The 13,107-nt window shown below is 39.5% G+C and overlaps 2 protein-coding genes across 3 annotated transcripts in view; both read left to right on the forward strand.

Moving 5' to 3' along the window:
• The window catches only part of plbd1a (phospholipase B domain containing 1a), a 364,744-nt gene that overhangs the window by 295,323 nt on the left and 56,314 nt on the right, over positions 1-13,107 (forward strand). The window lies entirely within an intron of this gene.
• Positions 504-9,872, forward strand: LOC141381094 (uromodulin-like). 2 transcript variants are annotated; one of them, XM_073943923.1, is made up of 7 exons: positions 504-746; positions 1,540-1,724; positions 2,182-2,339; positions 5,422-5,667; positions 6,736-6,898; positions 8,752-8,848; positions 9,126-9,872. In XM_073943923.1, exons 1-7 carry the CDS (start codon positions 560-562, stop codon positions 9,149-9,151), a joined length of 1,062 nt encoding a protein of 353 aa, XP_073800024.1. In that variant the 5' UTR covers positions 504-559; the 3' UTR covers positions 9,152-9,872. The 2 variants fall into 2 exon arrangements, with proteins under 2 accessions (XP_073800024.1, XP_073800025.1); XM_073943924.1 differs by lacking the exon at positions 504-746 and having other exon boundaries at positions 1,516-1,724.

Genomic DNA, 13,107 nt, shown 5'->3' on the forward strand with positions numbered 1-13,107 from the left:
AACCCAGCATTAGCAGCCTAGCATGAACAAGAACAGGGAGCACCACCATAGCTCCCAAACCATACAATGAATCACACAATGACGGTCATAAATTTAATGTTTTCTGACAAACTTCAGGAACAGCACGTTGACCACACTAGAGAAACAAGCAATGACCAAACACATAGGGGAGCTTAAGACAACAAGCCTGTTGCCATTACCCAAATACAGATATATTTCAGTTTATGATACTGGAGGAAACAAGATTGACTAGAGCAGGGTATTTTTGTAATAGCAGAAACCAGGGACAATGCAAGGCACGCCTTACAGGAGGTAAAAGACAGTTAGAGGGTTATCTTCTGTTATAGGCAGTGCCACATTAAATGTATTTGCCTGAATATATATATTCCTATGTGAATCCTGCATCGCTTATGTTTTAAAGTGGGTGTCTATGGGGGTCATTTTAGTACTGGAGTCAATTATACATTTTCTACACATGCACAGCCATTCAGAGAGCATTGTCCTTGGTCAAAGTTTAAGTATCTGAAGTCACTTTGTAGTAATAACTTGTGTAGATCCAATGGTAAATTTAGCCATGTTTGTAAGCAAGGAACTTTGTTTGTTTTTAATTTTACTTCTCCCCTTAGGTGATACGGATCCCTGTTCTGAAATCAGTTGCTCTGAGGACGAACACTGTGGGGAAAAACATGGCGTTTATGGCTGTTTATGTAACACAAATCATAACGGATCACATTCTGACTCTTTTGGTTGGTATCATTCAAAAACTTGTATGGTGTTTTAATAACATTTTAAAACTACTCTGACAGGAATAAGCAATCCAGACTTAATCTGATTACGTACCTCTATATACATTTCTGGAGGCAGCAAAATACGTCTTTTTTTTTTTTTGTTGCAGTTTTTGTTTTCACGAATCCACCAGAGCCCGCTGTGTATGCTTTTTGAGATCTCAAATTTCTCTCGTGAGTGCCATTCGTGCCTGCTGTTCTCATGTAAATTCACCAGAGGCCGCTGTCGACTGACTGACCTTCTGGCTGACCAACCAACCGATCCCTAAACCCAACCCAAAGCATTTTAAAAAGCACCGATTGACCAGCACCCACCCCCTTACCTAAACCCAACATCAGTGTTTTAAAAAGAAATCCGGAAAAAGAAAAGCCCACTGATTTTTACCACACGTTCAGATTTTACCACATGCTTACTTGTTTATTTTATTTTTTAGCTTTTGTTTTTGTCTTACCTGCATCTGGAACTGTTCTTCACCGAACTTGAACCCCGTTGTTGCAGTCAGCTCCTCTCTGCTTCTCAAGTCTATTGACTTATGTGTCGAGCTACCCGACAAACTGGTAACAGCGGTAAAGTGGTCAGCTGGTAAGCATGAAAAGGAACGGCGTCATACCGCCTCGAAGCGTACGTTTTAAAGACGAAATGCAGCCATACATAGCCCTGGCTACATAATATGCATTCTCCAGAAATGTATATAGGGCTACATTTTCAGAATGAGCCCATGTTGGTTATAATCTTTTGTTTGTTTTCTTTCAGATTTCTCAGAAAGCTGTGAAAGCAGCTCCGGCTTCATGTCTGTGTCTCGCTGTCAGCTCTTTGAGGCTGGTTTTCCAGCTGATATCCTACATCTGAATGATCCCAGCTGCAGAGGAACAGTCCGGAACGGCAGAGTGGAATTTCAGTTTGATAACGATGAACACATCTGCGGCACTAAACTTGTGGTAAGATTCATTAAGTCTAAAGTATTCATGTATTCATTTGAAGGGGATCAATCTCAGACTAAAGAATCTTCAAAAGTAACACTTAATATTCCCTAATGCCTATGAGATAAACCAAAACCTAAAGCACGATACACCCAGAACAAACCCATAATTCATTTAGAGGAAAAGGACGACACTTTTAGACCATGTGCCGGGTGCAATTACCATTTCTCCCATCCTTAAAATAGCATAATTGATTTCGGACACACCCTTGCACCATGCGCTTTAGACCATACACTTAGATCGCTAAAGTAAAGAGCCCTCTATGTGTAAATAACTCACTGTTCATGATGCTGCCTGCATTCTCCACCATTAATATCCAACTCACACTACTTAACTTGACTGGTGGAACTGCTATGGTTATGTATTTACAGTTATGACTTTCATATCTTGAATTTTGCTTTTTTTTTGTCCACAGGCCAATGGCACACACTTCGTCTATGATAACTGTATTCAGGGGACACCGAGGTTAGAAGGCGTCATCAGCAGAGAGAAAGCTCTGAAGCTTTCTTTCAGCTGTGCTTACCCGCAAGCGCAAGCTCTTTCCATGAACATGGAAATCAACCCACTGGAGAGGTGTGAGTCAGTTGAACTTTCATAAACATGCCAATAATAGCTAGAGCAGCGGTGAAAACATTTAGCCAATAATACTAAAAATAGATGGCTTTGAATTTATACTGTACCCGCAAAGCAGAGTCATTCTAATACAGCTTGATCTATTTGAAGTTAAGCAGGTTTAGGCCTGGTGTGTTCCTGGATGGTAGACCTCCTGCTCAATTCAATCAGGCCTTTATTTGTCACATGTACTGCCATATAGTAAAAATTGAACCCCCCGACCATACACAAACAGCCAGCAGCTAGCTCTCTGCAACTTTCACATGGTTGCCCACTGAAGCTAAGCAGGGCTGCGCCCGGTCAGTACCTGGATGGGAGACCACATGGGAACACTAGGTTGCTGCCGGAAGTGGTGTTAGTAAGGCCAGCAGGGAGCGCCCAACCTGCGGTCTGTGTGGGTCCTAATGCCCCAGTATAGTGACGGGGACGCTATACTGCTCAGAGAACGCCGTCTTTCAGATGAGATGTTAAAATTGAGGTCCCGACTCTCTGTGGTCGTTAAAAATCCCAGGATGTTCTTTGTAAAAGAGTAGGGGTTTCATCCTGGCCAAATCTGCCCACTGGCCTCTGTCCATTATGGCCTCCTAACTCTCCCAAGCATAATTGCCTTCATCACTGTCTCCTCTCCACCAATCAGCTGGTGTGTGGTGTGCGGTCTGGCGCAAAATAGCTGCTGTCGCGTCATCCAGGTGGATGCTGTACACTGGTGGTGGATGAGGAGATTCCCCCCCTTTGTGTGTAAAGCGCTATGAGTGCCCAGAAAGCACTATATGAAATGTAAGGAATTATTATTATTATTATTACAAACATCACAATTTTTCTGTGGAAGACACAGGAGGAAGCATTTAGAAAAAGGAAGTAAAATATATTTCAGGAGAGGGAGGTGAAAAAACTCCCTCTCCCCTTGCTCGTGAATTAGGGCAGTGTGAGATCAGGGAGATAAAAAAGCCCAGCAATCAGCACATGAACACACAGACATAGACATAACATCGCAACAGGGGATGTGGCAACAGTCCGATGAGGGCGGGCAGCCATCTGGTCCTGCAGCTAAAGAGCACTGGTCACCGACCCGTCTATCCCCTCCAGTGGGTGAAAGCACACAAAGACGTGGGATGAGGGGGTAGGTGATGATTGTCTATCTGTAGCTATGTATGTGTGTGTAAGCCTGTAGATTCCAATAGGTGTCCTTGACAGTGAGCATGAATTTCAGAGCGTCTCCTTATCTTGCTTTCCGGGAGAAGTTGTTTTTCTCCAGCCGAGGCCGTCTGGCAGGAAAAACACAGGGTAGCCGAAAGAGCAGAGAAGCACTTTAACTTTAGGCCAATATCTGCCAATTTTTCATATATTTAATGTCCGTCACTGGTCTCCAGGTCTGGCCAAATCTTGTTGCAAAGCCGCTAGTTTCACCCCGATGTTTTCCAGTCTGGTTACTAGCGAGCCTGCCCATCACCGTTTCAATCAAGCTGGCCAGCTTGGTGGGGTTTTGAACAGTACTGATCGCTTTCATCAATCATCGATACCCCAGGGCCCCGCATAACCCCATCAGCAGAAACCCTGTTATCAAAGGTCCGAATAGGTAAATATCTTGAAAATCCTCCAGAGACAAAGCAGCCAGGCACACAACGTGCCACCTCTCCCACCCGTCCATCATGTATCCAGCTGCAAACGTCCCCGCAGGACAAGTGGGCTCTCCCGAGCCCAAACTTCTCGTCGAGAAGATGGTGTCAATTGCATTCAGAGACCAGTTGATCAAATCCATAATTCTTTATTCGTTTGGTTAGCAGGGCACGGAGAGCCTCAGAGATAGAATAAGAGATAGAATAAGACGAAGACAAGAGTGGATAACAAGGAGAGATTTGGGACGGAGAGGGGAAAAAAAGTGTAAACTAGATTGCTGTTAGAGGATTGCTGCTTAGTCAGGTCAGTCATTTATAAGGGATTTATAATAGTCTTCAGTTTAAATTAGGTCACAAAACTCAAAGTTGTGTTAATAAAGCATTAATTATCAGAGAAACTACTACTCGTTGCCTGACGAATAAAATGTATAAATGTGTCAGCGCCAGTGGTAGTGGTTAGTGCGTCGACACATGCACTCCGGTGATCACGGCGACCCGAGTTCGATTCCCGCCTCGTGGTCCTATGTCGATCCTTCCCCTCTCTCTGCTCCACACACTTTCCTGTCAATACTCTCTACTGTCTGATCAATTAAATGTGAAAATCCCGATAAAAAAAAGATATATAAATGTTCATTTGAGTAGTTTATTAATCCTTTACTCAATTCTGAATGATCTGAAAAAACACCAGCGACTCTTACATAACTGCTTTGTAAATAATGCAATAATTTACTTACTCCCAGCGCCATTTATATTGAAGTTGATATTTGGCCACACCATGTTGATGTTTTTCATAACATCTAGTTTTTATAAGGTGAGTTGTTAGCCCAATGCTCAACCCACAATCTGGAGGACCAGGGCATACACTCATACACAATTTAGCTGACCCAATTCTTTTATAGCGCTTGGACTGTGGGGGAAACACAGTCCTCTGGTGCACTTGGAGGAAACCCACGCCAATACAGGAAGAAAATGCAAACTCCACACAGATATGCCAACTGGCCCAGTCGGGACTTGAACCAGTGACATTCTTGCTGTGATGTGACAGTGCTAACCACTGAGCCACCACGCCACCCAATTCAATAATTTAGAAGTGACTGATGAATCATAAACAAAGTATGAAAATACAATCATTAAGCACATTATATGTGATCATAAAGTCAAGAATGCAGCATTTACAGCTGTAGTTAACTGCTTACTAATGCATATGAATGTAGAGGTAATCATTTACACATGATTAATTAGCTATTTGCTAATGCTTAATAAATTATTCATAGTGTGCAGTTATTACACATTTTCACCCATATTTCTTGTTGAGAGTACTATCTGCATTTATGTGTTTGCTCTATCAGTATTTCAGCAGGCGCTAGCACACTCTCTATATAAACAGCTGAATAATTCATTCAGTTCATTCATTCATCATTTTACAGCATTGTGCACAAGAGTCTTCCAGCGGGTGAAGGGAGATACCGTGTTCGGATGATCCCTTATCAGGATGATGAGTTCACGCAGCCCTTCAATGGAAGTGTGGATGCAGAGCTGGACCAGGAGATGCATGTGGAGGTTCGAGTGGAGGGAGTCGACAGCCGCCAGTTTGCCCTGGTGATGGACACGTGTTGGGCTACACCTGTGAATGATCCCGACAGCAGTCTCCGCTGGGATCTCATCGCTCATGAGTAAACATACAACATTTTCAAGTGTATTTTATTGCTGAAGCGCAGGATTTCTTTTTGTTTGGTTTGTATGAGGAATACAATATGTGCTGTATAACTGGAGAAGACTGTATAGGATGTATTTTAAGATACCATCTGGGGAACACTTTACAATAACAATACATGATAAATAATAATTGCCTAATATGTAAACTAACATTACTTTATTTTGAACAAATAATAAGTTAAGGCTTGCACCAATCAGGAACTAACTTTAAATGCAACTTGAGTTCATGTGTGAATAATGGCTACGTATTATTACATGTTTGTTAATTATTATGCTAATTAAACCGTTAGTTTTATCTAAATTAACTAACATTAACTTATTATTAACATGTTAATGTATCTTTATGGCATGACCTTACTTGGAGGGGCACATTATCAACTCATTCTTAACTACTCATTGACACACATTGTGCATGATGTTCATGAGTAGTTAAGAATGATAATGTGCCCCTTCAAGTAAAGTCATGACTAGGCCCACACGGAATCTGCGCGCACAGAATTCCGCAGATTTTCCGCAGATTTCGGCAGATGTTTAGCCCATTATTAATTCTGTTTATTTACTTGAGTAAATGTGTAAATCTGAATTTTTTCAGTTTTTATTCAGTAATTTATTTATTTTTATTTAATATTAAGGTTTTAGTTATGATACTCCGCTGGATACTCCCAAAGTAATTCCGCAGATACCGCAGATTTTTACCAAAATTCTCCGCAGAAACAGCAAAAAAAAAATCTGCAGATTCCGTCTGGCCCTAGTCATGATATAAAGATACATTAAGTGGTTATGTGTTCATTTTAGTTACGTTTAGTTAAAACTAACGAGGTAATACATTAACAAACATGTACTAACAAGGAATTAAGGTAGCCATTATTCACACACAAACTCATGTTGGAGTTAAAGTTAGTTCTTCATTAGTGCAAACTCATTATTCTTTTATATTAACGTTTAATTCACATCATTATTCATGTAGTGTTATTGTAAAGTGTTACCACATCTGGTTTGCTGATAATCATCATTGATTTCCTCAGATGTCCCAATCCGGCTGATGAAACAGTGGATCTGCTGCAGAACGGCGTCTCAATGTCCAGCCGTTTCTCCTTCAGGATGTTCGTCTTCAATGCAAACTCTAGCAGGCTTTACCTGCACTGTGCTGTTCACCTGTGCCTTCTGTCCAGCAACCACTGCACACCGGTGAGGACACACGCTTATGAGTAGGCCCACACGGAATCTGCGCGCGCAGAATTCCGCAGATTTTCCAGAGATTTTCCGCAGAATTCCGCAGATTTTTAGCCCATTATTAATTGTGTTTATTTGCTTGAGTAAATGTGTAAATCTGAATTTATTCAGTTTTTATTCAGTAATTTATTACTTTTTATTTAATATATTAAGGTTTTAGTTATGATACTCCGCTGCATAATCTCAAAATAATTCAGCAGAAATCCACACATTTTTTGCCAAAATTATCTGCAGAAATAGCAAAAAACGTCCGCAAATTCCGTCTGGCCCTGCTTATGAGGCAGGAATGGAGATGGAAAGTGTTTGATTTTTGGCAGAAAATTATCCACAAATGGGTGGTTTAACCCTCTTCATTTATTCAAAAACTACTGGAGGTTTTTTCTTCTTCTCCTGAGCACAAAATAAGATATTTAACTTTAGACTTTTTCTACACTGAAAGTCAGTGACCATCAGTTCCCAATAAAAAACTCATAAAGGTTTGGAACTACTTGAGCACTAGTAATTTGTGATTTGATTTGATTTTTGGCTGAACTGTCTCTTTAATGTCTTATAATTAGCGTTAATGTCAGGGATGCTACAACACTTGCTTTTGCTGCCCTCTTCTGGAGACTCTCTATTCAGAATTAGACTTCACCTATTATGTCTATTTTTACAAGATGTAAAATAAGTCTCTGATGTCGCTAGAGCGAGTGTGTAAAGTTTCATCTCAAAATATGCAAAAAAAGATCTCATGGATGCATTTGGTACACATCATTAATGATGTATCTTGAAATCATTTGGTGTTTCGGATCTCTCAACGTCATACACTCTCACCCAGGTGACCAAGCCGGGGTTGATCAAGTCCCGATTTGTGTCCCAATAGAAGTCCACAGATCCGCTCTCTTAATCCACAGCCACCTTGTGGCCTTCTCTGCGGCTTCACTTGCAAATCAAATGGCCCTTTTCTTTGCTACCCCTATAATGCCCAAAGGACGACCTGCAAAGCCTCTACATCCTATTTCTATGGGCTTATATGCAACCCCGCCAGTCCTACGCCACCCAACCCTCTTTGAGCTGGTATCGAACCTGCGACCTTCCACATGGGAGTTGGTTGCTCTACCAAGGAGGCTAAAGACCATGACCTCTAGCATTTGTCACTAGAGCACCTTTAGAGGTTAGAGGAGTGAGGTTTACCTGCACAGCACACACTAGCTGGCCTCCGCTACACTCACCCCCCTAAACCCGCTCCAAGCTGGGATCGAACCGGCGACCTTCCGCATGGGAGTCGGTTGCTCTAACAAGGAGGCTAAAGACCATGGCCTCTAGCATCTGTCGCCGGCCTCCGCTACACATAAAAAGTTCTCCAGCCTCTCTCCCAGCACTCATTCCTGGTATTTAGCGTGCATCCTCTCATCTGCTTCTTCAATACGCTCTTCCCAAGGCACTGTAAGCTCCAGAATAATTAGCTGTCTTGAAGCTTCTGAGAAAACTGTTATGTCTGGGCAGAGACTTGTTTTTGCGATGTGATGAGGAAACCTCAGCTATTTTCCCAGGTCGACCTCCAGCTGCCAGTCCGAGGCTTTGAACCTGACCCTTCTAGGTTTTGATCCTAATTGTGGTGTTTTGGTGACTGTCGCTTTAAATGCAGATGAGATTAGCTCTTTTCAAGAGAATAAAAAGTGACAATCACTGCAATTCATAATAATTAACAGCAATAATCATCAAATTAACTCCATAATTGTGTCATGTCATTATGCTTCATGCTTGTTCAGTGATGTTTGACAGGGGTTTACACTCACAGTGCTGGATCTCTTCTTCTTCTCCTGTAGAGCTGTAACTCTGAGAGGAGAGAGCGCAGGTCTCTGGAGCTTCAGGACAGCACTTCCATATCAATGGGTCCTCTGATGCTGTCTGGAAGAAAAACAGGTTGAGATTTACAATTATTTAAATTATTAGTAATGTGATTTTTCTATCAGTGTTGTCAAAGGCACTAGCTGTGATACTATTCAGAACAACTTTCATTTCCAACATACAATAGACAATCAGATGTGTTTAAGGGTCTGCTCAACAGTGCACAAATGTCAGCAGGAAATTTAACAGTTTAAAATGACTGTGTGAATTAGTATCAATGTTGTTTTTCTATGGTACATCAGTCATTTCTATGTTGTAGTTCAATTTATAGCATTATTTCCTCTGTTCACAGATCAGTGGGTCCCAGAAAAAGTCTGAGGCGTCTTGTATTTGTGCTTCACTCATGGCTCTGCTGGTTCCTCTCATCAGTGTCTTCATCATCTTTTAGAGAAATAACCTTTAATCTCACTTCTGAATTTTAGGCATTTTATAATCTCATATTAATCAATGTGTCATGGGAGCCAAACTGTTTGTGGATTGCTAAATGTGTGATTATTTAATTGTTTTTTGTTTTGGTTTTGCATATATATCTTCTCTTCTTTTTCTTTGGCCTTTGTCCCGTATGATTGCGGGGTCGGCTCGTTTTGGAACAAGTTCCATATGGTAACAACTTTTTTACACCTTCCGGCCGGCCTGTCACACTTATACACTACGGACAATTTAGCCTACCCAATTCACCTGTAGCATGTCTTTGGACTGTGGGAGGAAATCGGAGCATTTGGAGGAAACCCACGCGAACGCAGGGAGAACATGCAAACTCCTCACAAAAAAGCCAACTGAGCTGAGGTTTGAACCAGTGACCTTCTTGCTGTGAGATGAACTTACTATCCACTCCGCCACCCCTTCGGTTTCTGGGCATATGTGAAGTCAGAATTATTCGCCCCCTTTAAAATCTTTTTCTTCTTTTTAAAATATTTTCCAAATGATGTTTAACAGATCAATGAAATTTTCACAGCATGTCTGATATTTTTCCTTCTGAAGAAAGTCTTAATTGTGTTATTTCTGCTAGAATAAAAGCTGTTATAAATTTTTTAAACTCCATTTTATAGACAATATTATTAGCCCCTTTAAGCTATATTTTTTCTCGATAGTCTACAGAACAAACCATCATCATACAATAACTTGCCTAATTACCCTAACCTGCCTAGTTAACCTAATTAACCTAGTTAAGCCTTTAAATGTCACTTTAAGCTGTATAGAAATGTCTTGAAAAATATCTAGTCTAATATTATTTACTGTCGTCATGGCAAGGATAAAATAAATCAGTTATTAGAGATGAGTTATTAAACTCATCAAAGAAATCTGCTCTCTGTTAAGCAGTAATTGGGGAAAAAATAAACAAGCTGTCTAATAATTCAAGGGAGCTAATAACTCTGACTGCAACTGTGTGTGTGTGTGTATATATATATATATATATATATATATATATATATATATATATATATATATATATATTATAGTATGTATGTATGTATGTATATATATATATATATATATATATATATATATACATATGAATATTATTTCATCAGTTAGATACAATCATTAATCAAACAAAATGTGAAAACAACAAAATTAAACAGATTCATGTTTATTAGACTCATTCCTGTTCTGTAATCCCTCTTTAGTTTAATTAATCTTTAATAAATGAACATGCTTGTGTTGCAGTTAATGGAAGTGTTTCTGTACAAGCCCGACTCAAAGCATGCCATTTCACCTGATAAGAAAAGCAAGTAAATCTTTACATTAAAGTGTAAAAAGATAAACTGGTCAAATAAAATAATTAAGTTAAATTAAAAAATAATAAAAATCATACATAAAAAAACATACATTTGAGTAATCAAGGTTCACAGCTACCTCTTTACAATAATATTGTGCACTGGTGACTTTACAATGCGTTTCAAATTATGCAAATGATACCTTTCACTGAATTTATTATTTTTTTTCCATCAACAATTAGCAATAATTACAATTTTATTGAAAAAAACCTCCAAATAATAATAATAATAACAACAACATTAATTTATTACTTAAATGCACTGCTCCAAATCATCATGCATAAGAAAGTATAGATTGTAAAGACCCAAAAATAGCGATTTATTGAATTTGCTTACTTAAGAGGTCATATTTCCTGGAATAAAAAGCTATTTTAAATCACAAACAGGGCAAGTTACATGTATAAAAGAGCCCCTTCTTTGATATTACCATTCTTGCATCATTAAACTTGTAAGTTTTAGATAGTTTCTGGTTAAATTCCTTTGCAGGATGTCAGAATCGCCTCCCATAGCTGCTGGCAGGACCCTACTCTCAGCTTCTGAACACCACTTTATGGAACCATCCCAAAGAGGCACAAAATCTATTGCAAGGGCATTCACCTTTAATGTTCCATCCTGGTATAATGACTTGCCAAACACTACACAAAACATTGAAGAACATATTATCAATACTTCATCACTTATTTCCACATCAGCAATTCAACTGTTCTGAGTGTGCCTCACACATGTGAGTGGGCGAGACAAACCCTCAGTTGGACACACTCTCTCCTCTCCGTATGCACCAGACACTTTATTAATATCAACACTTGTGTAAAAACATCTTGTGTGCTTCATGCAGGTGTGTGGGCTGGAAAAAGCTCCTGTAGGATAAACTCTTTCCCATTTCTGTACTTGTGGTAGCATACATACACTGCAACTCTCTAATGATTTGAATGCTTCTTTATCCTTTTAATAAGTTTCTTTGGATAAAAGTGTCCGCTAAATGAGCCAATGCTTCTTGACCCTGCATACATATCAACCTATTATTGGGGACATCACAAACTAGAATATGAACCTTTTTAATCTATATTAGGGACACTTTAATGCTGTAATACAGGGGTGTCAAACTCAGTTCCTGGAGGGCCGCAGCTCTGCACAGTTTAGTTCCAACTGTAATTGAACACACCTGATCAAACTAATTGAGTCCTTCAGGCTTGTTTGTAGCCTGCAGGTAGGTGTGTTGAAGAAGGGTTGGAACTAAACCGTGTAGGGGCTTCGGCCCTCTAGGAACTGAGTTTGACACCCCTTCTGTAATATGTAGAGCCGCAGTTCTAGAGTCTGACCGCCAGAGGTCAGTATGCAGACTCAGAAAACTGAGACACACACAAGCAATGCATATTGCACAAACAAAATGCAACTTCAAACACAATTAAAATGAGTTTTTCTTTTATTTACATTGAAAATGATAAAAGACACAAGGGCATTTTATATGGCATATGGATTTAGGTTTAAGTTTAGGTCTGAGATACTGACACAGTGTGCTTTTCACAGTATTCAAGTGTAATGGAAAGTAAACAGTCCTTGCTACACATTTTACTCACAGACATCCGATATGTATTATTATTGTTATTATTTATGTATATTTTATGGTCATCATCTGTTTGCTGCCTTTTATTCCTTGCTCATTGCATTTTGAAGTTTTACCTACACCAAATCTCAGACAAGGTAGACCATGGGTCTCAAACTGGATTCCTGGATGGGTTGCAGCTCTGCACAGTTTTGCTCCAACCCTAATCAAACACAGCTGAACCAAATAATCAAAGTGTTCAAAAGAGTCTCGTCCACCTTGATTAGTTGCATCAGCTGTGTTTGATTGGGGCTGGAGCAAAACTGTGCAGAGCTACAACCCTCCAGGAATCCAGTTTGAGACCCATGAGGTACACAGAAACAGGTTTCACCTCAGCACTTTAATTAATAGCCAATAAAGGCCTTTCTATTGATTACTGAGAAAGGTTTGAATAATTATGGACATGCCACTATTTGTTCAAAGGTAAATAAAAGCTGAGAAATAAATAAATAAATAAATAAATAAATAAATAAATATATTCTTTTTTTTTTTTAACATTGATGCCTCTTGTACACCAGCAAAAAAACTTGCTGGTTAAATACAAGTCAGTATTTGCCAGAGGTATGAATAATTTCCAGCTTAGTCCAGGACATTTCTAATTAAAGTGGAAATTTGCTGCATCATGGAGCTAAAATCACGAGGAACCAATTCATACTACGCCAGCATTACTAAAGTGCACAATTCAATTCAATTCAGCTTTATTTGTATAGCGCTTTTACAATGTAGATTGTGTCAAAGCAGCTTCACATAAATAGTCATAATAACTGGAACAGTGTGGTTCAGTTTTTAGTGTTTAACCACACTGGGTAAAACATACAGAGCATCCAGAAGGTATTCATAGCGGTTTACTTTTTCTACATGTTTTTATGTTACAGCCTTATTCCAAAATAGAT

The sequence above is a fragment of the Danio rerio genome, chromosome 3 (assembly GCF_049306965.1).
Source record: "Danio rerio strain Tuebingen ecotype United States chromosome 3, GRCz12tu, whole genome shotgun sequence".
Classification (NCBI taxonomy): Eukaryota; Metazoa; Chordata; class Actinopteri; order Cypriniformes; family Danionidae; genus Danio; species Danio rerio.

Bases quoted from the DNA above. Each gene is read 5' to 3' on its own strand.
- LOC141381094 (XM_073943923.1), top strand. From the start codon at position 560: ATGGTAAATTTAGCCATGTTTGTAAGCAAGGAACTTTGTTTGTTTTTA. The intron at 747-1,539 runs GTTGGTATCATT...GTTTTCTTTCAG, and splicing joins ATCACATTCTGACTCTTTTG to ATTTCTCAGAAAGCTGTGAA. The intron at 6,899-8,751 runs GTGAGGACACAC...CTTCTCCTGTAG, and splicing joins CCAGCAACCACTGCACACCG to AGCTGTAACTCTGAGAGGAG.